Here is a 22502-nt window from a genome sequence, read left to right as displayed (position 1 = left end):
GTCTAATCTGCCGCCATTAGAAATACCTCAACATGAAAAAGGAGAGCTCAGAGTTAGTCGTGTGGGTATCCAATCGGAAACCATGATTTCAATCAGATAAATGTGTCGCATTTGTGGTGGCGATGTGTCAGGTATCAAATTATTGCCCTGATGGTGGGTCACACCGGCAGAACGCGATAAGTACAATTTACATGTCTTTGTAACGAGTATCAAGACAGAGGGGCTTTCCGCAGGGTTGCTTCGCAAGCTATTAACTTCTGAGGATGAGATGCAAAGTAATCATTAGCATCTGAGAAAAACCATTAAAATTCAAAGCAGGAGCAAGCAGGTGTGAGGGAAGAAGGCCGGCGGCACAGAAGACGCTTTGGATAAAAATAAATAAATAAAATAAAGTACTTGGTGCTGCTTAATGCATTCTCACTCAGCCTGAAAAATAAATTATTCTTCAGGTCTCCCCCAACTGTTGCCTGTCTTTTATTTTTGCTGTGCCTGCATCAAAATGCAGATTTTTGTTGTTGTTGTTTTTTTTTATTTTTATTATTTTAATAGAGAACATTATCAAATATTTCTTTCAGATTTTCAGATTTGGTTTAATGCCAATGTGAGTTTCTCAGAATAATCACAATTTTACCCTTTTGAGGGAAAAATCAACCTGACTATAATATTTATTTGGTTAGAGAAAAAAATTGAAATAAAACAAATAAAATCTCCTCCAAATAAGCCATTCTAGATGTGAGAAATCTTGTAAGACAACAAAGAGGAAAGTACAAGTGCAGCTTGTTTTGTCAGCGACATTCACAGCTCTCTGGTGTCCCCTAAAGGCAGACTAGAAGTACTGCAGTTACCCCCTGATTAGATCATTTTTAGATTAACATATTTTCATGTACATGCTTGTTATTTACTTATATTCGATCATATTGAATTACTTGCATCACTCTTAGGTATGTATATATATTTTATAAACTTTATCTCTTATGATTATATTTAAATTATTAATATTTAACATCTTAGATTGTGTAGCTTGTCAACGAATAAGCAATTTCCCCTTGGGGACCAATAAGGTGTATTCTATTTTATTCTATTTCATAATAATTGTTTATGCTTAATGAAAAAAGCAAGAGTTATTCAAAAACTTTGTTCTGATGTGAATCTATATTTTTTTAATGCTGCATTAAGTTATATAATTGCACATATACTGTACATAAATAATGCAAGCAAACAGATGCTTCACTTCATTTTCTTTTTGGACAAGAAAATTAGCATTTTATTGCCTAAAATGCAATAACTGCATTTCTTTAGTGAACGCTTGATCATCTGTAGCAAAGAATGCATTTGCAGCTCAATAATACTTTAGCATCAACTTGTGAGAAGCTCAGTTCTTTTGGTTTGATTATTTACAGTGTAGAGCTAATCTGTTGACTGTTTTTTTTTTTTTTGATTAAGTGATTAATAATTAGACTGCAGAAAGTCCTTAAAAGGAGATTTTTATTTACATAATTTAATCCAGGTGGAGCTAAAACTGTTATTTGAGAAGTTCTAGGTGAAGAAAAATATTTTGTACAGTTTTGTCATCATTACTGCTTTCAAGGTGTTGGTTTTGTCATCAATTTGCATTGTTTTTAAGTCCATATACTCCAGTTAACAATTAATTGATTACTAAATTAGTTGGCAATTATTTTAATAATCGATTAGTTGCTTCAGTGGATAGAATATGCCAAACTACACACCAAAATTTGCTGTTAGATGGTGAAATATTCTCCCCCTCTGCGTTCCTGACCTGAGCGTTGAAGGAGGAGGAGAGACAGAAATCTGTGTGCGGTTTTCAGACGAGATGAGGTCCTGCAGGGTGCGGCTGATGTCCCGGAGCTGGGCCACGGTGCAGCTCCGCAGCACCGACCCCTCCAGGCCCACAGCCTCGGCCCGTTGCTCCTCCTGCTGGATCAGCTGCTCCAGATTTAGACTGCGATCCTTCAGCTGCGCCAGCTTCGTCTGCAGCTTCTCAATTTCCTCCTGGTGACACGTTGCACAGGAATAATCATCAGCTGCACTGTTTGTTTTTAGATACAGTTAAATTAAGTATTATTTAATGAAAAATTTATCATTTTGCAGTGAAAGTAAATCAAAATGTAAATAAATTTGCCAATAGATGGCACTAAGAGTCAGTCAAACGTGTATATATATTTGAAAATAAAGTGATATTTGCTTGTGTAAACTTATAAACCTGATCAATAAAACCGATAAAACTCTGAAATATAAGTTAGTATAAGTTTGTTCAAGTCAGAAAATTACAGGAATCCCTGATGGGCTTATTTATCCACCAAACCTGGGAAGGACGAACATTAAATAATCCGTACTGCATTTACCTCAACTTGATGTTTTTCTTGAATCAAGCAATCCCTCCGCTGCGTTGGGTCAGACTGCTCCACTGAGTCCGGTTCTGATCCCTCTCTGCCAAAAGAATAACAATAAAAAAACATAAAACATCAATCACAAAAAGTCAGGTCTCAGGACATCTGTTTTCAGAATTCACTGTTAAATTTTCACCGCGACTTTACCCACTATCTGTAAAGTCCCATTTAAAAAAAAGAAGAATGAGTCAGAGCTACTCAATAAATCAATAACAATATATATAGACACATGATCAATATCAACAGATAGCACATCTAATATAATACTCAATAATTGGGAGATATAGACAAAGGAAAAGGCGGCTCAAAGAGCCGGACCAATCACACTGCTTGCGCCTCTGCGAGTTGCCTCGCTGGCAACACGGTGGACCACTTCAGCACCCCAACCACCGGGCTTAGCCAGTTTTCTAGGGGAAACCCTGTGTCAGACTAGCTATAACGCTTCATAAGCTTTAGGTTATTGTTTCCAGGATCTCCTCTGTTGACAACAACAGCATAAGAATGCCAACGAGGCAGTCTGACGGGTGCAGTGGGCTGTAACCAGTGCAAAATGCTGCCTTTCACTACAGTCAACATTATTTCCACTGAAATTGAAAATGATGGTCATTTTGGTTTAAACTGACCTGCGATGACTGCAGTCTTCCCTCTGGAGGGCGCTGTGCACCACCTTTGAGAGTCTCTCCAGGAAGTGGGCAACGCTGGGCTGCATGGAGGGTAAACCCAGTTTGAGAGCGCCGCGCTCTCTGCAGAGCTCCTCCAGCTTCTTCCCAAAGCGCTCAGCTGAAAATGTAAAATGCCAATTAAGAAGATGATTATTATGTCAGTGTAGAAAATTAACATTTCATACAGTAAAACTCCTTATATTTCAACAACTTAGGTCACTATTAGAAACAAATTGTACAGATGAATATGTTTTTACACGTTTATTTATATTACTTATGATGATTTCCATTTACAACTAAGAAAAACTAGACATTTAAGATCATAATATTACATCAGACTAATAGAAACATAATTTTCAATGCAGAAATGTGGACTTTTAATGAAAATTATGTTTAATAAATGCATAAAGTTTGTTACTTTAATGTTATTTAATGTTTTAATGTTACTTTTAATCTGACAACCCAGCCTCATTCGAACGCATATTGAACATGACTCTAATCTCTGTTATATAGCTCTATTGCTAAAGTATTCACTCTGCTTCTAAAAAGTATAATAATGAAACTTTAATTATCTCACAGTTTACATGTGAGATAATTAAATGACTTCAAAATGACATTAAAAGCATTAATCAATGTAAAAACAATAAAAACTCATTTAAAGTAATAATAATGAGATCTTAAGAATAAGAATGTTTTTAGATCTTTGTTGGTCCGGCTTGTAAACGACGTCAAAATCTCTTTTCAGACAAAGAAAAAATAAAATTTTAGGTTTGGAGTTTGAATTATTTCTGTCACAAAGCTCAAGAAATGGGTCAAAATAGTGTCGTGTTTTAAAAAACTTTTCTCAGGTCAGGCAGATGAAAACGACAACAGCAATGGATGTGTACATGAGTGACTAAATGACTGTTTAAATAGATCAAAATTAACAGAATTAATAAATATTTGTAGAACAGACATGATAAATGAACAAATGTAATAAATAAATCTATGAGGTATCTAGGTTGTGTCCATGAGAAAGTGGGCCTCATTTCCAAAGAAAAAAGTTTTAAATAGGTGACTTTTAACATTTGTCGTAAGTAAGATAAAAAGTGTATAAATAAAGAGTTTTCTTTTACATCTAATCTGTGAATAAACTAATATTTTCAAATAAATGTTATAGATTAATAAAGATTTGTGACTTATCAAGCATGTGTCTAATTAATAACAAAACCTGATTTTCACCAAGCAGGGTTTCCCTCAGTGTATTATAAGCCTGGCGGGCCACCAGGCTTTACTTGTACCCCACCAGGCTTAGCATTGTTAATTTAACTTAGTTTTTTTTATTATTATTATTATTGCCTTTTTCTAAGACCTTATAGTTGGTGTTTAGATATTATTCTTCCATTCTTCCAAAAATGCATAACTATCAAGTAATATTTTCAAATTTCCTGTCATCTTTAAGCAATTTTTAAATCAAAAACATGGCGGCTGGCTGGATGACTGCCCTCCTGGCACCGGGCTTAGCAAGTTTTCTGGGGGAAACCTTGCCAAGTCATAATCTGTTAAATCATATTTGATTATCTGAAAACCTGGTGCCATGCATCTCTCTTTTTAAAAGGGTTATGTTGTAAATTTTGTCTGTATAAATAAATAAACAGCGTGGAATAAACAATGTAATTAAAAACCAAAAAGATAAATGCACTTTACAAAGGTCTCCTTTCATTTAGCAAATTTTAATATTTTGCTTACCAGCAAACCTTGCTGGTAAGGTTTGCTGGTAAGGTACGACCTGATTATTCGTATTATTAAATCAATATTTATCAAAGCAAAACGTTGGTTCAAAGTTCACCTGCATCGTAGTCGTCATCCAGAATGGCTTTCTGCTGGAGCCTCTGCAGCTTCAACATCATGGACTCGATCTTTGAGGGAACAGAAGACAGAGCGGTGAGTCCATCGGGTCAAAACTCTTTAAAAGGTTTCCACTGTCAGAGTGAGAGAGCAGCGACCGCCATGTCAAAGTGACTCGGTCACAGAGTTTTGGACGTCAACATAAAATTAGATTAATTCGCAATTAGGTCAAATGTCTTTTATTTAAATGTCTTTAATTAGGTCAAACATCTCATTTTTAGGATATTTCTTGAATGAGACTGTCCAGTACATATTTATAACTCCTTAAGTTTATGATATTCAGTCATCCTTAGAAAGGCTTTAAGAAAAATCACTAGGTGACCGTAGTGATTTTTCACAAGTACCTTACCGTTGCATTAAAACAAAATCCATTTTGGTTACTAAAGTGATGTGAAACTGACATAAGTAGTCCAAATAAATAAAAAAGATCAATCAAAAAATAATATAACTTATCATTAGTTTTATCATTAGTTTCTTATTCTGTAGTTCAACTTTTTAAGCAGTCGCCACATATTAAGTTCTTGGAGATTTCTGCTGCTGGAAGTAGCAAATCACTGTTTACTCTTTACAAACGTTCACTTTGAGTCTCTATCAAAGAGCCAAACTCAAACCTAATGGAGTTTTATGGACTGTTTTAAAACCGGGCCTGTAGGAAACCAGACCATTTCGACTGACTCTTCCAAACAACCCAAGAAGAAACCAGAAACTTGAAGATTGCTACAAAAAACGTGTTTTATTTTTACATTAAAACATTTTTTTTTTAATCCTTTCTTTAATTTAGATACAATAAGACCTAAACCCTGTCACGCACTGAAAGAAGAAAATAGTTGAACCAACTTAATTAAATTGCTTCAATCCGTAACAAATAAGTTAATTAAGTTTATCCAACTAAATTAATTAAGTTGGTTCAACTTGAAATTTCAGTCAGTCTTACTCAAATCATTTATTGTACTTCAAATAAATTGGTAAAGAATCTTTTTTTAAGGATTTTTTTGGCCTTTATTTGAGAGTAGATGGAAAGAAAAGTGGGTAATAACGGAGGGGGAAAACATGTGGCAAAGGTCATCAGGCTGGGAATTGAACCTGCAAAGGCCGCGTTGAGGTCAAAGGCCTCGTTATGCGAGTTGTCCTTAACCCCTGCACCACCACAGCACCTGGTTAATAGAGGATCTGTCCCTGGTGAAGCTTGCGTCATAACATCAGACGTAGGATACGAATGTGGCATTGGACTAAATTCTTTCAAATAAAGTGAAATTATTAAGTTAAAATTGTACAAGTCAACACAAAAAAGTAAGTTGTCATCACTAAACCAGACGAATTAAGAGAGATTAATGTAAAAACAAAAAAGGCCTTAAATGAACTGCAGCCCAAATACACTTTTTTGAATGCCTCGAGCGGTGTGATGTACCCACCTTGGTGTAAGTGCGGTTGTTCTGGAGGCAGTCCTGCAGGGCGCTGTCGTACGTCTTCACTAGGCTGTCCCAGCCTTGCTCAGAGGCAGGCGTCGCGCTCTCATAGCCGGAGGTGACAGAAGAGGCTGAGGCCGTGTCCGAGTCCACCGACAAGGAGGAAGTGACCTCTATGTCAAGAGACTGGGACTCAGAGTTCGGAAGGTGGGGCATTTCCTCCTTGCCAGTCCACAGACAGTCCCCCCAACATCTCCCACCATATGAACGCTCCTCCTTATGGACCTGACTGGATTTGGTGGTGATTTCCTCTCTTTTTTTCTCTAGATTAGCTTGTTGATTTGCTGGTTCTGGTTCCTGCGGCGGTCTAGCAGGGTCTGGCCTCTGGTTGCTGTTTAGAGACTGCTGGATGAAACTAAAACTTGAGTTAAAGACTACCTCAGATGAAGACTGGAGGCTTGGACTAAGTTCATTCGATGTGGTTTGAACTCCATTTAAAGGGTCGGCCAAATTTTTATTCTCTGAAGAACTACATGTGGATCGCTTGTGATGTAGATCATTCACTGAAGACACTTTGACGGTAGGAGCTTGACTCAACTGTTGAACTCTGGTTGCCTTGGTGATGTCAGCGTGGCGTCCAGATTTTCCATTCCTGATGCAAACAATGCTCTCCTCCTCCTTCTCCTCTTCTTCGTCTTCCTCTTCATCCTGAGCATGAGCAGTGCACTGCAGCCTGGCCTGCTCTCCTCTCATGTACCCTGGTCTCCTGTGCAGCCTCTTACGGCCAGAGCTGCCAGCTGTCTCAGATACTTTGCCACCTGTCGATGCAGAGATTAACCATTAATCTGGGCGATAGGTTCATGTGGGAGATAAAGTATGAGCTCATCGGGCTGGAAGGAGCAACTGCAGCATGAAAGACTGAAACTCTGGAGCATTACATTGTTCTTTACTTTAACTGGACTTTTCCAGCCCAGGATTACTGTCTGAATGAAAAAACAAGCTGTGCAACATTTCCCACAGTTCAGCTCCAGCTGTTGGGAAATACCACAGTCACATTTTAAACTGAAACACGCCTCTCTATGAAAAAGTGAAAAACATTTCTTCCGTTTGTTCTGCTCAGAACAACAATCCTCTAACTTGAGAGGAAATATTCTAGATTACGTAATTAAAGCTGCAGTTTGTAATTATTGTAAAAAATATATATAAATTTGAACTATTTGTTAAAACTGCCACCATGTTGTTAGACAAATAACCTGTGAAAAGAACGATCTCCTCCGCCTAATCCCTGAGCAATTATTGCTGCTTGAGAAAAGGCACCAAAAACAATCAATCAGAGCCTGGATGACGGTCTTAGTGTTGTCAATCAACTTCGTGTACTCGCTGCTCAATGTGCTAAAGGCCGAAAATCAACTTAAGGTTACAGGAAACCCGCTTGTCTGTTGTCATCGGTTGCCATGCTAACTAGCCTTAGGATTCACATCAGGCTATTATAGCTAAAGTGCAGCATAGCCACAAGAGATTGTGATTGGCAGCCTTAAGACCCGCCTCCTGACTCTGATTGGTTGTTTCTAGTTGGTACTAGAAGCACTGGGAGAGGGCAGAGGAGGTACATTTTTGGGGGATTATCTGTCTCATAATAAAAAGTCGATTGAAAACAAATTTCAAGAATCCTGGAAATTTGAGATCATATGCCACAAAAAAACTTAATTTTAGCAGAAGGAAATTGTTCATGGGTATGAATTAAAATTTGGAGATAAAAAGGTTACACATACTGTAAGCATGAAGGGGGACAGAAAGACCCAGAGCCATCCAGACTTTTGTTTGTTTTGTTTTGTTTGCTTAGCTGAAAGCAGCTTCAAATCAATGGGGGAAGTAAAACCAAACACACTCCCACACAACTAAAAAAAGAAGTCTTAATAAAAGCTCAAATAAACTCTGTTGAGCTAAAAACACTTAGAAAGTAGGACAGCATTGTCTTGGTCAATCACATTTAATTGAGCTATGAGCCTAATTTTCTTTAGGATAATAAAGAAAGCTCTGTTTGTGCATTTAGACACCTGCTGCGCAATTTGATTAAAACATATAATGCATTGGATTCAATAGAGGCAAGCTGAGATGTTGGGAATCAACAGCCTCTTTGTGCCCAGCTGCGCTTCCTACTTCTGACTCTCACTTTTCTCCCTCCACTCATGCACACACCAATAGCACAGAGGCACACTGACGCTTTTGTGCCGTAAAGAGAAGAATCAGATAAGCATTGTCCATCTCAGACACACTAAAAGAAGTTATTGTAGTTTGTCGTCTGAATGTGCAGACTCCATGTCTCTCTGCAATGTGTCAAGATGAGAAAATGGGTTAAGCAGCCGCAGCGACTTCCAGTGATGCAATCGTCCCATGTGACTGGGAGCAGAGGGCATAAACAGAATCCACTTTAGGATGTCAGGCTCAGAGAGTGATAACAAGCTGCCTCCTTTATGCTCAGGTTGGGCTCAGTGAGAGCGCCCGGTCCACTGGGACCGCAACACGAAAGCTCAAGTTCCACCCAGCTCCATTCATTAAAGTGGCTCTATAGACGTGGCTTCTGTCCCATTAAAGACTGAAGGAACCCAACCCTTCGTCATAAGGACCAAATACCACAGCACCATCCACCATCTGGTGTGGTCGCTGTTATTATACAGGGAACCCTCAGGAGAGCAAAAGAGCCTGGCTGGTGAAAGGAGAAGGACTTGCTGGTGGTGTCACTGTATCCTCGCCATGATTCAGTTGCACACAGACCGCTTTTCCCAGTAAAAGGGAAGGAAATGCCTAGGGGCTCATTCTGTCTGACTGTGTGTGTGTGCGTGTTCATGTTTGTGTTGGGACATCAACGTCTTGGCCTTTCAGTGGTATGTCTTTCTCTGCTTCCTGTGAGGCTGTGAGCAAAAATAATTTGCCAGGAATCCCATCAGAAAGTAGAATAGTCATTGTCTTCCTATGCTTGAATCTCATCTCCCTTCTGCTTCGTCTGGGCTTTCTCCCATTGGTTTGGATTTCTCTGGTGGAATTTTAACCGGACCAATCAGAAAACAGAAGGAGAAATTGTCAACAATGATGTAAACTAAAATTGTAGTCTGCCTGTAGTTTTAGTAAGACGTTCACTTGCTGGCTACGCTTCCAAATATTGAATGGACATCAACAGTCGCCTCGTTAAGGTCAACACTTCTGGTAGTTTACAGTGTAGCCAATTTCTGGTAAGCTTCATAGCATCATACTGGCGCATTATATATGTAACGGCTAAGTAGTTATGGAGTAGGATTAAGGCCACTGGAATAAAAAAAAAGAAAAACAATTGTGATTTTCTTTCTTCTCAGAATTCTAATTCTGTATCAAAATTTTATTAAATAACCAAACATTCTTAGATTAGATGTATGTCAATTATGCTGTTAGCATATAAAAATAATCATGATAATCATCATGCAACTATTTTTTCCTTGTTGTAAGATTTGTAAACCTACACTTTGCCCACAACGAAAGCCTGTCCGAAATTTATTTGGTAGTTTTGAGTTTTAAGACTAGATTTGCCTGATGGTGCATAAACAACTTAAACAATTCCGATTCTGAGAAAAGAAGTCAGAATTTGTTGGGGGGGTTATTACCTTAATCCCTTTTGTATCAAGCAACCATTTCTCAATAGTCCAGACTCTCAGTATGAAGCAAGGGGCTTGTTTTTACCATCCTAGTCAAAAAGCTCCAACAACCAAAAATCAAATCTGCTGCAGCAACAATTGATCCCCTCAGTAACTCTTTGCTTTGGCGAAGTCTGAGAAAACGAAACGTCACAGTTATTTACCTTTGGAGCTAAAAGAGGCCCTCAGGTTAAACACTGTGTCACTACTGGCTGCTGAAACAACAGAAGAACGCAGAGGAGCTCATAAAAACACAAACATGTGAGGAACAGGATCAGTGCACAAGCAATCCTGCATGCCAGCAACCTCCTCAGAAGAAGCGCTGCTTGGCAGATGTGTGACGCCTCGGCATTCGTGATGAAGAGCAGCAGGAAGAAAAGCGAAGCGAAATAAACCAAGAGTCTATCTGAAAACCAGCCAGTTTTATAAACAGGAAGCTTGAATATTACCCGTGAAAGTCCAGCATTAAAAATCTTTGCGGGTGTGAGGCTTAATGCCTGACTTCCTGTATATTCCCGTGACGATCATGAACCAGCAAAATGTGACAGAGCTGATGCTCTGGACAGATATTTAGACGCTTTATGCTCTGTTTTATAAAATCAAACATGTTCACATAAAAGGCAGCTTGAGAAGAAGTTTCTCAACTTTACAGAAAATATGACAGAATATAATCCCTCATTATGATAAATATTTTTTCTTAAATTTTAGAAAGTGTAACCAGTTGTTCACCAGAACCCTGATGAAGAATATTATAATCTCTGACATTAAAAAAGTATTAAAAATCCAACCGTTAATTTGAGTTCATTTATTCAGTGAGAAAAAAAAAGAGGTGCTACAATAAAATCGGCGCTGTGACAATTATTGGTAACCCAAACGTCCCTTTAAAATAAATGTAAAAGGAATATCCATCCATTGTCTGGTGTTTATCTCTGATCACTGAACAAAAGGTGGAGTTCAACTTACACAAGTTACAACAAAGATAAACCATCCGTGCACCAAAGTCAAGGGAAATTTAGAGTAATCAATCAACAGTCAGGATTGGAAATCAGACTTAGTTTTTGAAGTCAACCCAATTTCTGAGCATTTTCTAATTCATGATTTTCTGTTTCCTTTGTGTATAAACATGAAGCAAAATAAAACCCAACTTCTTTAAGACATCGACCATCAGGAAGAGGACCTATGTTTATGAAAAAGGCTTAGAGCCTTTCATTATGATAAAAAATATTTATCATAATGAGGGATGTTTATGAAAAAGGCTTAGAGCCTTTTTCATAAACATCCCTCATTATGATAAATATTTTTTCTTAAATTTTAGAAAGTGTAACCAGAAAGTGTAAGCTATATTAGAACTAATATAGCTTGTTTACATCCCAATTGGTGGTGTAGAAGTGATGATGTAGGACGTTGTCAAACCATCACAAACCAAAGCATGACGGGTTTGCTAAACAGGACAGGGACTTTAGCTGGTACATACTTTGGTTAAATGAGACTAAGATTGACATTTTCACAACAAAAAACAGTCCATTTTGGTTTGGTGCGAAACGAAGAGTGAAAATGGCAGAAAACCACATCATCCCTACATCTCTACAAGCCAGCAGGAGGCAGATAATACAGCAATTTAATCATAAAATTTAATGAAATTCAAAGGTTTACAAAGCAAAAGACAACTGGCATAACTTGAAGTCAAGGACACCTGGGTTACGCAGCAGAATAAAGATACAAAGAACACCATCAAAACCACCTGTGAATAACTTTAAAAATAAGGTGTTAAAGTGGCCTACTCAAAGTCAAGACTGAAATCCTTTCAGACAAGTTAATCATGCAAGAAATCCTCAAAAGTGAAGCAATTCTGCAAAGAAGATTGGACCAAAAATGTCTCCAAAGTGACAAAACATCCATCATCATTGGTCAGGACTCTGGCAGCAGTGTTTTGATGACTTTCAGCTGCCTGGTATTTTCCATTTTTTCCCACAGAGTCAAGTAAAGATACTATTGCTGTAATCTAGCCTAATGAAAATAAAGACATGCACCAGATTTCTGTTATGTTTTGACTTGAACGCATTACCCTGGCCATGTTTTAAAACATTATAAACTCATTTAGTAGCAGACTTTTAGCCTTGAGTGTCTAGATTAGAGCTGATCTTGACCCCAAAATGTTGTTTTCTGTCTTGTTTACATTAAGCTGGAGGCTATTTGGATCATTCACTGGGTGAGTGTAATAGGTTCTGGAGATATAAAGCAATGAGTTACGTACTTTTTTCACATCACTCTATAATACCGGTTCGTTAAACGGAAGAAAAAAGAAATAAAGCAGATTATTCTTACCTTCAGTGCTTTCGCAGCGGTGATGCAGAGAGTTCAGGTGACAGTCGAGTCCCATCAGCCCAGCAAACATTTTTCCTTCAATTATATCAATAAATTTAAAATTAAAGGTTTTCAGAAGTCCGATAATGACAGATCCTGCAGCAACAGAGTTACATCGACCATGTTTTAGAAAAAGTGGAGCCAGGCGAAAGGACTGATCTCATTTCCGCTGTGGAAACTAAGCACGGGCTGCTTTTTTAAAATGAATTCCTCTTCTAATTGTCGTGTAAAAGTGGGATTCTTCTTCCATTTCAAAATGCTTTTTTTAAAATTCAAGTATTAACAGCTGATCAGATCAGATTCTTACTTTTTTTTTCCTCCTCTGTGAAAACCAAACAAGTAGGTTCAGTTGTGCTTCAACAGGCGGAAAAGAAAAGCTGCTCCTGTAGTCATGTTTCCTCAAGAGATTAAAATCAGGAGGACAAAAAGAACTATCCAATATGAAGAAATAACAGTGAATAGAAATCTACTTTGTCTTGTCAGATCGGTAATCGATCAGTAAATCCGTTAGTCGGTCGCCGCTGCGCGCAGCGTCATGCGCCCTGTGTCATGCGCCGTGTTGGAGCTCCTACGTGTTCAGGAATTTGACTCCTCCAGACTCCTTCAGACCGCCTCACAACTGCAGCAGTTTAAACGCTGTAGCTGTTTGTGTTTATTCGTGCTTTATTTAAAAAGGCAGGCAATTAGGAAATAACCAGCTGGATCTGTTGTCCGAGTCATTTTGCCCAAACCTGCTAAGAAATATTGACGATTCAAATAAATTTCTGCAAACAAGGATAAATGTTGATATCCACATGGTTCCTCACATGTTTCATTGGTTAAGAGTTTAGGGGAAATCCATGGGAAAACCACCACAGAACAGAAGCTGGAGTATTTTCCTTTTCTTTCCCACACTTCCAAAGGCTCCTCTCATTCAGCCTGGCTGGCTGACGGACAACACTGCGAGATAAAAGCGGCTCAGTTCAGCACAGAGTGGAGGATGGAGCTGCTTTTATCAGGTTGTATGCGGACTGGGAGCGCCAGCATTAAACAGCTAATGCAGCAGACAAATCAGCAAACTTCCTCTAAATGGAAAGAGACTCATCACCAGATTTATTTATTTATTTATTTATTTATTTATTTATGTATTATCGTCAGTATGTTATTTCAAAATTAACGTACTACTTTGGTGGTGGTAGTTAAATGAACACGGAATGTGCTTTTCTCGTTTCTGATGTTGTACTTAACGACTGCCACCAGATGGCAGTAAATGGCTTCTTTACGTTCTTTCAAATGTTGTCACAAAGGATTTTATCGGGAATTTATTTGACAGAGAAACAAATGTTTATTAATTAAACAGAGCACGTTATTATTATTCAAAAAATTGTAATTAATTGCAAATAAAAATCTAATTTGTATCAAGGGTCTGTACTTTGCTGATACTTTGCTTTAATAGCAACTCTATGTCTACCTAGTAGAGACAAAGTCGGTGAGGAGCTGAAATGCTTGTTCCTAAATCTATCAGAATTTTCAGTCAATCAATATCAGATTCTTCACCTGTAGATGGTAAAATCTACTAAAAATCTCTGGATTTGGTCACATTAAGTTTTAAGGAGCTATACTTATCAACTTCCTTTTAGTTTTTACTTAAGTGTGTTCTTTGTGTGTCAATTCTTTTTGGCCATTACAAGGAGAAATGTGCACAAAAATGTACATACAGTGGGTCTTTAATTTGTATGTAGCTCTACTGAGAATATGGCTTTTCAATTATAATGGAGTCTGCAGCTGGTGCCAATACTGTCCAGAAGATGGCAGCATTAATATGGCAATAATATATAGCATTAATATACAAGTAAAAACTGGAGCTTTCAAATTATCAAGGTCAAGGCCAAAATAAACATCTTCTGGATAATGTTGACCAATGTGAAAAGTACTTTCGAAGTAATACAAATCAGCCAATCATAATTATTTATCAAAAGCACATATAGTGAGTGGTGATTCTGGAAAAAATATGAAAAGTATTCAATAAGCGTCTTTAAATGTGAAACTTCCTGATGACTATTTCCACTAAAACAATTAACAAAAATTGTGTTACTTTATCATCATTTTTGTTGACCTGTTATTGTTTTTAAGCAGATTTCTGGAGAAATATGGACATTTACACATATTAAACCAGATGAAATTTAGATTTTTAGCACAAAAAAATAAATGTATTCAATGTCAAATCCATAGAAGAGATGGTGCAGATCAAACAAAAACATAAGTGTAATATATTTAAGCTAAATATGTGCAGAAATGTGTTCTCAGAAAACAAGTGACCTTAAATAATGTTGATCTTCTTGGCTTTCAGGTTTGCTCCTAATGTTGGGTCTGGATTAAGGCAGTTCTGTGGGAAACTTTTAGACATGTTTAAACCAAGAAGTGATGCAAACAAGAATCAGTTTTGGTCTGAATTGAAGCAATAAGCCCCCTCAGGTGAGGAGTAGTTCCTCACCCTTAATATTTCTCTGCATGCTCTGAGCTTTAAATAAAATGAAAATAAATGTGGTGGTGACTGATTAAAGAAACAAGTGAGCTGAAGCAAGGGGTTTGTTTGTGTTTGCTGATGTACAAAAGTTGTTGTGAGCATCCGATGGTTCAACCTGACCATCAGATTATCTGAGTGATAGAGGAGAAGGCCACCGAGAAAATAAACAAACTGATTCAAAGCAGCTAGAAGTCTGAAGGAGAGCACTTTTATTCATGCAAAACAGCAGAATACTCAAAATTTCAGCAAAAAAAACTGATTTTCTACTCTAACAATGTTTATGCTACGTTAACAAGCAGGCTGAAAGAACGGTTCTCACACTGCATTAAAAATGCAACACAATATACCAAACAAGGACACACCAAAGGTGATGAAGAGTGTTTAGCTAAACCACTCCTTCCTCTGCGTCCATGTGGGTGGTCCTGGTGCAGAACACGTCCGCCAGCATGTGCTTCGGGATCTCCGAGCCGCGGACACGCAGGGTGTAGCAGGCGTCCTCCACTTTGCCCAGACTCTGCCGGAGCGTGTGCAGCTTCTTGGAGACCTCGTAAGGCCCAGTGTTCCCGATGTAGGAGAAGCCATCATGAATCTGCCGGAGGAACTGACTCAGCTGGAAGGGCGTGTCGATGTCGCCGTTGCCCACGCTGCCGATGCACAGCCGCATCAGCTCTCCCGTCAGGTCGGCCACGCCCAGCAGGTAGTCGGCCGGCGTCACCTGGAAGGTCAGGACGGGAGCTGATGAAGGCGGGGCTTCCGCCGAGTCCTGAAAATAAATAAATTAATGAAAAAAGATTTCAACTGCTTCATAAAAACTACTCACACCACTTTAAAATTCATCAGAGTATGTTATGTGAGGTTTGATAGGGAACATTAGATAGACATGTTATTTGAGACGATAACTTGTCAAGCGTACTTTTGGATCTGCGTTGTCGGTTTTCATGAAGACGAGCCTCGCGTTTATCTCCTCCAGGCTGATAAGGCTGCGATGACGGATGTAGTGCAGGAAGGTGACGGCTTCCACATACTCCTGAATTCCTGAAGCACAAAATATAACTAATATAAATCAGCACAAGATGTTATAAAAAATGCATTAAGTTATTTTGTTTGTTGTACAGCAGAAATTAAATGATGCAGAAAACGCTAAATGCTCCTTGTGCATTAAAGAGCACAGATGAAAATAATCATCTTGTTTCCTGCCTCTATTGTTTGATGAAATGGTGATGATTTTTTTGTAGCGGCTAAGATGAACCCTCATTTGTTTTCAGAACCTGAGTAAACAACAATCAAATAATTGCAGGACGGAAGATGTCGTGTCTGAAGTTTACTTTAGGAGCTGCAGTCGGGCTTCAAAGGCTCCACCGCGCTGCGTTCATGTTGCTGTGTGGAGCAACAAGCAGGCAGGAGGGCCTCTTCACAGGGACATCACACACAGGTAGACAACGTTTATTAATTAGAAACATCGTCTGGATTTTATTTGGTGTTTCAGAGCAAAGAGGGTTTAAAAGAATTTAACCCTTTATTGATTTTTACTTTCTTCCCAACTATAAGTTACTTTGAATTAGGGCTGAAATGATGAATCAGATTAATCGATTATTATAATAATCATCAACTAATTTTGTAATCAATTAATTGTTAACTGGAGCACATATATGCTTTGTTTTTTTTTAAATTAAACATGTTCTACCCAGAACTCCTCAAGTTGCATAGTGTATATCAGAGGGATGCTATCTTGTTGAATTTTAAGCAATAAAATGTTTATTTTATTATTTGTATCGTTCAATGTATTTCTAATATTGAATAAAAACAAGGATTAGTTGATTACTCATCAAAATAATCGATATGTTAATTGATAACTACAATAATCGCTATTTGCACCCTACTTTCTTACTACAATTTAACAGCTTACTGAAGGCAGCATAACTGTTTTCAGCTGTGTGAAATCTAAGAATCTGCTGCCTGTTGACTTTTAAGTCCTTTATTTTATACTTGAGAATTGGGCTTGAAGTAGTTAGATTCTTACATTCACCTATATAAATAAACCTGAATAAAAATTATATCTCAAATCTGGGTCGATTGCAGTCAACTTTTTCTATACGTGCCAAATATATTTACATTAATTTCCCATTCATCTTGTATAAGGTCTGTGCTACACTCAGTAATACACAAGCATTACAGTTTTTGGGGATATTTGCAGCTATTTAAAATAATAACAATATAGCATTTATATTACACCTGGACAATAAATCAATATCAATATAGATCACAACAGATATGTGTTTAATATCGATAGGTATTATGTCTGATTGAATATTCAATAAATAGAATATTCACTGAACTCCACAGCATTCTGGGAAATGTAATAGTAATACAGCATGGTTGTATTGACTACCTCACTTAATCTTTGGATACCCAGCAACAGCCTCATAACTGCTTAAATATGAAATAACAACGGCAGGTAGTGAAAACTGGGTAAGCATAAAATGTCACACTACCAGTTTGGCAGTAAGTATTTCAGATATTTAAAAAAAAAAATAAATTAATAATTATCAATATTGACTAATATGAAACACTTGTACTGTGATATGTTTTTTTTAGCCATATTGTCCATATGTAGACCAAACCTGCAAAGAAAAGTGGAGTCTCTGATTGTGGACAGGATATTTGACATAAAAAGGTTACACAAGCCTTGAGGCAAGCAGCCAAGTTTCAGTTCCTGAGTTTACTGCCTGGAGCTGTTTGTGCTATCTGCTGTAAAGCGGCCATTACCTTTGGTCAATGAAATTCATAAACAATGACTAAGGGAAAAACAAACTGAAAATAGAAGAGATTTTATTGGCACAACATTTGGATAAGTTGAGGGCAAAATTTGCGTGGACAGTCTATTGGGATCTGATCGACAAAAATAGCTCTTTGTACATTATAAATACTGATGGTTTATTAATATACTGAGAAAAGTGAATATTTAGGTTTTATTTGATTAACGTTGGGCCACAGAGAGATTCGCTGAGAAGCAAGTGATTCATGGGAAAAGTGCATTTCTGTTTTCACAGCGTCATTACTGAGGTCGAGCTAAATAGCTTATCAAAGTGCTGCGTTATCAGTGGTAATTGTGTTTATATTTAGCCACAATATCTCTGACAGTCCTTATAAAAAACAAACAAACAAACAAAAAAAGACAGACCCATTATATAAGCCTGGGGACTTCTACAGCAAAGATTATCAGGGAAACCCATGATCTGAGCTCAGTCACCATCTAATAAGGTTAAAAAAACTGAAACCAGTAATTGGTGGAAACTGCCACTGGTCACGTCGTGGACGAGGCACCGCCGATTCCCTGAGTGGCCACAATCTAAAAAACCCCTTCCAAGTTGCTAGATAACAGCTCACTCTCACTCCCAGCAATGTTTTTTCTCCAAACGCAGCAGACTTTATGTCTGCTTTCAAAAAGACCGGCAGTGGTGTTAGTCAGAAAACCGCTTTATCAGAGGGTGTTGTCTGTTATACCCACAGCAGCATCAAGGTCACGTTATCTTTCACTTCACATAAACCCAGCGAGGATAAAAAATGGCCAAGTATAAATAGACAATTCACTGAAATCATGCATGTAGCGACGCACAATACAGCACTCTCCATACTCATTGTAAAAAGCTACTTTGTTGCCATGCCTTTGTTGCTACATAAATGTACTAAAACTACGGGGTTAATATTTAAAATATTTTCAGTGACATTTTCTCCTACTTCAATAAAATATGAATACAACTTATTGAAAATAGAAGAATCAAATACCCCTTTAAGTTATGTAGCAATATTTTTACACAGTTGGTTAACCTGGGAGCAAATCAGAACGCTTCTATAGTACACCAGTCACAAAAAGAAGAGTGATTTATATCATATTTTCAAATGAATTAATATTTATTGATAGGTAAGGTGATTTTATTTATATAGTACATTTTCAGCAACAAGGCAGTTCAAAGTGCTTTACATGAATTAGAAGGACAAACAAACAAAACAACAAAACCAAAAGAAAAACAAAAAGGTGAACTACAAAGCTAAATATTGGTTCCCCATGTTTAATAAGAAAAAGAATAAGTAGAAAATAATTTTGAAAACTAATAGGGGTTTCTCTTAAGTTTGTTCTGGATTAGAGAGGTACAAAACTAAATGTTGGTTAAGTGTAGGAGCCATTTCTTTATTTTCAGTTACATCTTAGAATTTAGATTATTTAGTTTATTTTTATTTGTTTATTTTCTAGTTAATTTATAATTAGAATTTATGTTTAATTCTAGTTATTTAGAATGAGATTTTTGGCTAGTAGTTCACTTAATTGGTTAATTAATTTAATTTTGGGACATGGGTGTTTCACAGCATAAATACGTAGGTTTTAGGTAGCTCTTTATGCACGCAGGTGGTCACATGGTTTATTTACCAGTCTATCCAGCCAGTCAATCAGTCGTCACTCCGCAGGTGAGACAATCAGGCAGCCAAACAATAGGGCTCCTGTGAAATTTGTACCATGCTTTACCTGGAACTATGGAATAAACAAAGAACTGCAATTTTGACTTTTTGATCTTTTTTGGAACTGCGTAAGCCAGAAACCCACGGTGTATCAAGTGGCTATTTGAATCGAATTCACATTCACTTTGATCACTTTTAAGTTTCAAGTTTTTTGATTTTTGGATTTTGAGTTTTTGGACAAATAGTCACTACATTAAGTATAAAACTAAATGTTGGTTCCAATTGTTCTGGGTTGCTAAGTAGATGGTACTTTCTAAGTTTGTTCTAGATTTGTAAAGTATAAAGAAAATGTATTAAAAAGTTTAGTATTCACATAGTTCGTAACAGCTCACCTGGAGTGAAAGCTCTGTGAAACTGATAAATATCCTCTCCTCTGAGCTCCTCAGCAATTTGCCCAATCTTCTGCCTGACTCCATCCAGTTTGCTCTCGGCCTCATTCAAAACTCCCTCAGTATCCGGAATGCTTTACAGCCAGAGAAAAACAAAATATGAATTATTTTAACTGGAAATCAGAGCTGGTATGTGGCACCATGCATACAAACAGAACTTTTGCATACAAACATAGTAGCTGTGATAGGCTAAATTAAGTCTAGTCCCGATTCTGAGGAGATGTACAATTTCTCAATGTGCAAGAAGCAAATTAAAAAATTAACAAACAGGAATTCAAACTAAGTTTTTAAATAAAAGAAAGAAAATAATTTCTCAGAAAAATAACCTGAACATACTTAGTCACTCTGTGCAGAAGAAAAATGCTCCTCTTGCTTTCGATGGTGACGTCTCGACTGATCTTAATGAGGCGCTCATATTTGTCATGTCTGGTGTCGAGCTCCTGCTGGAAAACTTTAAAGACAGAAAGAAAGTTGTAATATTTATTAATGAAAGAGATTTAAACCTTAAAAAGTGGCGTCAAACTGCTAAGGGCAGACTTACCTTTAAACGCAGCGATGACTGGCGAGGACGAATTGGCATGCGCATCACGCTCTTGTGCAGCTTCAGCATTTCTCCGTGACCAGCCCTCACCTGACACCATGCAGAAATAAGCGATGATGGATAATGAAGATTTTTAAAAATCAGATTGGTTGTTATTATTTTCTGTAAGCTTAGCTTGATAAATTTAAACTCTCACAATGTGAAAAAAGTGTTTTGTTTTTGTTTGTCTGCTGTTTTTTTTTATTATTATTATTCTAAACAGAGTTCAAACAACACCTGGCCGAAGAACTCACATTTTCTCACTATTAGCAGCTTATCTGCTGAAAGGCTCCACAAATTTGGAGGCATTTGTGCACACCTCCACCCGTTTTAACTCCAAATCTATATGAAAGGGACCTGAACGTGGTGTTTTCTTTTTTATTTAACAGTGTGGATCTTCTGTTGCCCGCCTGGAGTTGGAATGACTAACTTTCAGCTTTGACATGTGGCCAGTGAAATGATCACCACAGTAACAATGTGTGAAATATTTAGGAGGCTATATTACTTCACTTGTCATGCATTCATGCTCTGTTATACTTTGAAAATTGGCAGGAACTCTCACGGCCCTTGATATATAATTTTGGGCCCGAGATCCTAAAGCTCGCAGAGAGTGGCTGGGATATAGTGCCGGTGCAAATAACAGGAAATCTGAATGATCACAAACAATATTGTCATAACAATCAACAATAATAGCATCACAGTTGCATGTTTTTCTAATATTATAAAACACAAATCAACAAGAAGCGCACCTCGGAAGCATTTCAATCATTCAAATAAAGTTTTATTACGAATAAAACTGTAGAATGCAATCTGAGCAATTTATTTATCTAGATTTTATTATTTTAGCATCTGAGTGAATACGGTTGAATACAAAAACCCAGAAGTTTAAGATATATAATCCGAAAACTGTATCTTTGTTCCTTTTATTTCACAATTCTACACTGCTTAGTATTGGTCTGTCGCGCCAGATAAAAATAAACCAATACACTTTGTGACTATACCGACATAAATACGAGTAAATAGATCTTTAACACTAAGCTAAAAAGGCACAATACAACAATAGGATAAATAAAAATTAATGGCTGAAGTTAGCTAGTGCATAAAATGCATTCTAAAAGATTTGTTGTTAGCTAAATAAAACAGCTCACTCTGAGCATCTAATATAATTCGTCTGAAATTATAATTTGTATTTGACTTACCTTCTCGCTTATTCATCCTTTTAGAGGTACAGTTTGTTTTTTCCCTAAATTATAAAGTCGGCTCTCTACGAGTGTCTAACTAGTGTTACTAGATTAGCTTTCGTTGGCGGGGTGCAGCAAACAAAATGCAACCGGTAGTTTACTTTTGGATTTTTGGACAAAAGGACAAAACTCTACCTCATATTCACTACCATCTCCCAGGCTTTTATAGACATATAAAATAATCTCTGCGCAATAATTAAGCCAAATAAATATAGTCTACTTGTTTCTTGATAGCAGGCATCCATGCAGTAACCTCGGGGCTTCTGCGCTGTTTACATGCGTAACAGAAAAGGTGGCGTGGTGCATCATGGGAAATGTAGTAGAATAATGTGTGATTCCCCCCCCCCCCCCCCCCCCCGCTAACCGTTTCCTGCAGTTAGTTCTGTATTTTTTTTGTTATTTTATCTTTAAACAGTGATTCTGTACATCTCTCCACTGCTCGGTTCACAACTGAGAAACTTTTTACTGTGTCAAATCAAAAACAGAAAATGTCATACATATAAAAATATTTATTCCCGTCTAAAAATAATTTTTAGTTCAACAAAGTTTGTTTCTGATGGGAAATGAGACAGACAGCTCTGAAACGATAATAAATGAGTGCAGAAACGTATACGACTTGAATGAAGAGTTGTAAAGTAAGAAAGCAAAAGTACTTTGTTACTGTATACTTAGGTTTTTCAGGTATCTGTACTTCACTTGATTTTTCTTACTGATGTCTTTTAACTTTTACTCCCTACATTTTAAGAGAAATATCTCTACTTTCTACTCCTTACATTTTCACATATGGCTTTTCTTCCATGATGCAATAAAAAAATGACGCAGAGATCAAATCCGAAAAAAGACCGGATTTATAGTTGATACATTGAACCAGGCGCGCCG

At 37.3% G+C, this 22502-nt stretch overlaps 2 protein-coding genes across 4 annotated transcripts in view; both read right to left on the bottom strand.

The window, feature by feature from the left end:
* Positions 1-12970, bottom strand: part of disc1 (DISC1 scaffold protein) — a 53041-nt gene extending 40071 nt beyond the window's left edge. The window contains exons 1-7 of one of the 3 annotated variants that reach the window (XR_003594206.1): positions 12352-12970; positions 9858-9865; positions 6370-7189; positions 4899-4968; positions 3032-3188; positions 2364-2448; positions 1778-2010 (exon numbers count right to left, since the gene is read on the bottom strand). Coding sequence is in view for 2 of the 3 variants with exons in the window: in XM_028007624.1 (XP_027863425.1) it covers positions 1778-2010; positions 2364-2448; positions 3032-3188; positions 4899-4968; positions 6370-7189; positions 9858-9865; positions 12352-12423 (1445 nt within the window). In the remaining variant the exon portion in view is untranslated. The remainder of the gene's footprint in view (positions 1-1777; positions 2011-2363; positions 2449-3031; positions 3189-4898; positions 4969-6369; positions 7190-9857; positions 9866-12351) is intronic. The other 2 variants (XM_028007624.1, XM_028007625.1) reach the window with 2 other exon arrangements.
* A 2116-nt stretch (positions 12971-15086) lies between these two features.
* tsnax (translin-associated factor X) lies at positions 15087-21914 on the bottom strand. Its single transcript, XM_028007938.1, has 6 exons — positions 21582-21914; positions 20344-20433; positions 20139-20253; positions 19746-19876; positions 15812-15933; positions 15087-15661 (listed from the first exon to the last, which is right to left on the bottom strand). Exons 1-6 carry the CDS (start codon positions 21595-21597, stop codon positions 15284-15286), a joined length of 852 nt encoding a protein of 283 aa, XP_027863739.1. The 5' UTR covers positions 21598-21914; the 3' UTR covers positions 15087-15283.
* Positions 21915-22502: the final 588 nt, after the last annotated feature.

The sequence above is a fragment of the Xiphophorus couchianus genome, chromosome 22 (genome assembly GCF_001444195.1).
Source record: "Xiphophorus couchianus chromosome 22, X_couchianus-1.0, whole genome shotgun sequence".
Lineage (NCBI taxonomy): Eukaryota > Metazoa > Chordata > Actinopteri > Cyprinodontiformes > Poeciliidae > Xiphophorus > Xiphophorus couchianus.
This window is presented reverse-complemented; position numbering and strand designations above follow the sequence as displayed.

Excerpts from the sequence above, each read along its gene's own strand:
- tsnax (XM_028007938.1), bottom strand. Across the intron at positions 20,254-20,343 it reads AGTCATCGCTGCGTTTAAAG|TTTTCCAGCAGGAGCTCGAC; the intron begins GTAAGTCTGCCC and ends CTGTCTTTAAAG. Across the intron at positions 15,662-15,811 it reads CCGACAACGCAGATCCAAAA|GACTCGGCGGAAGCCCCGCC; the intron begins GTACGCTTGACA and ends ATTTATTTTCAG.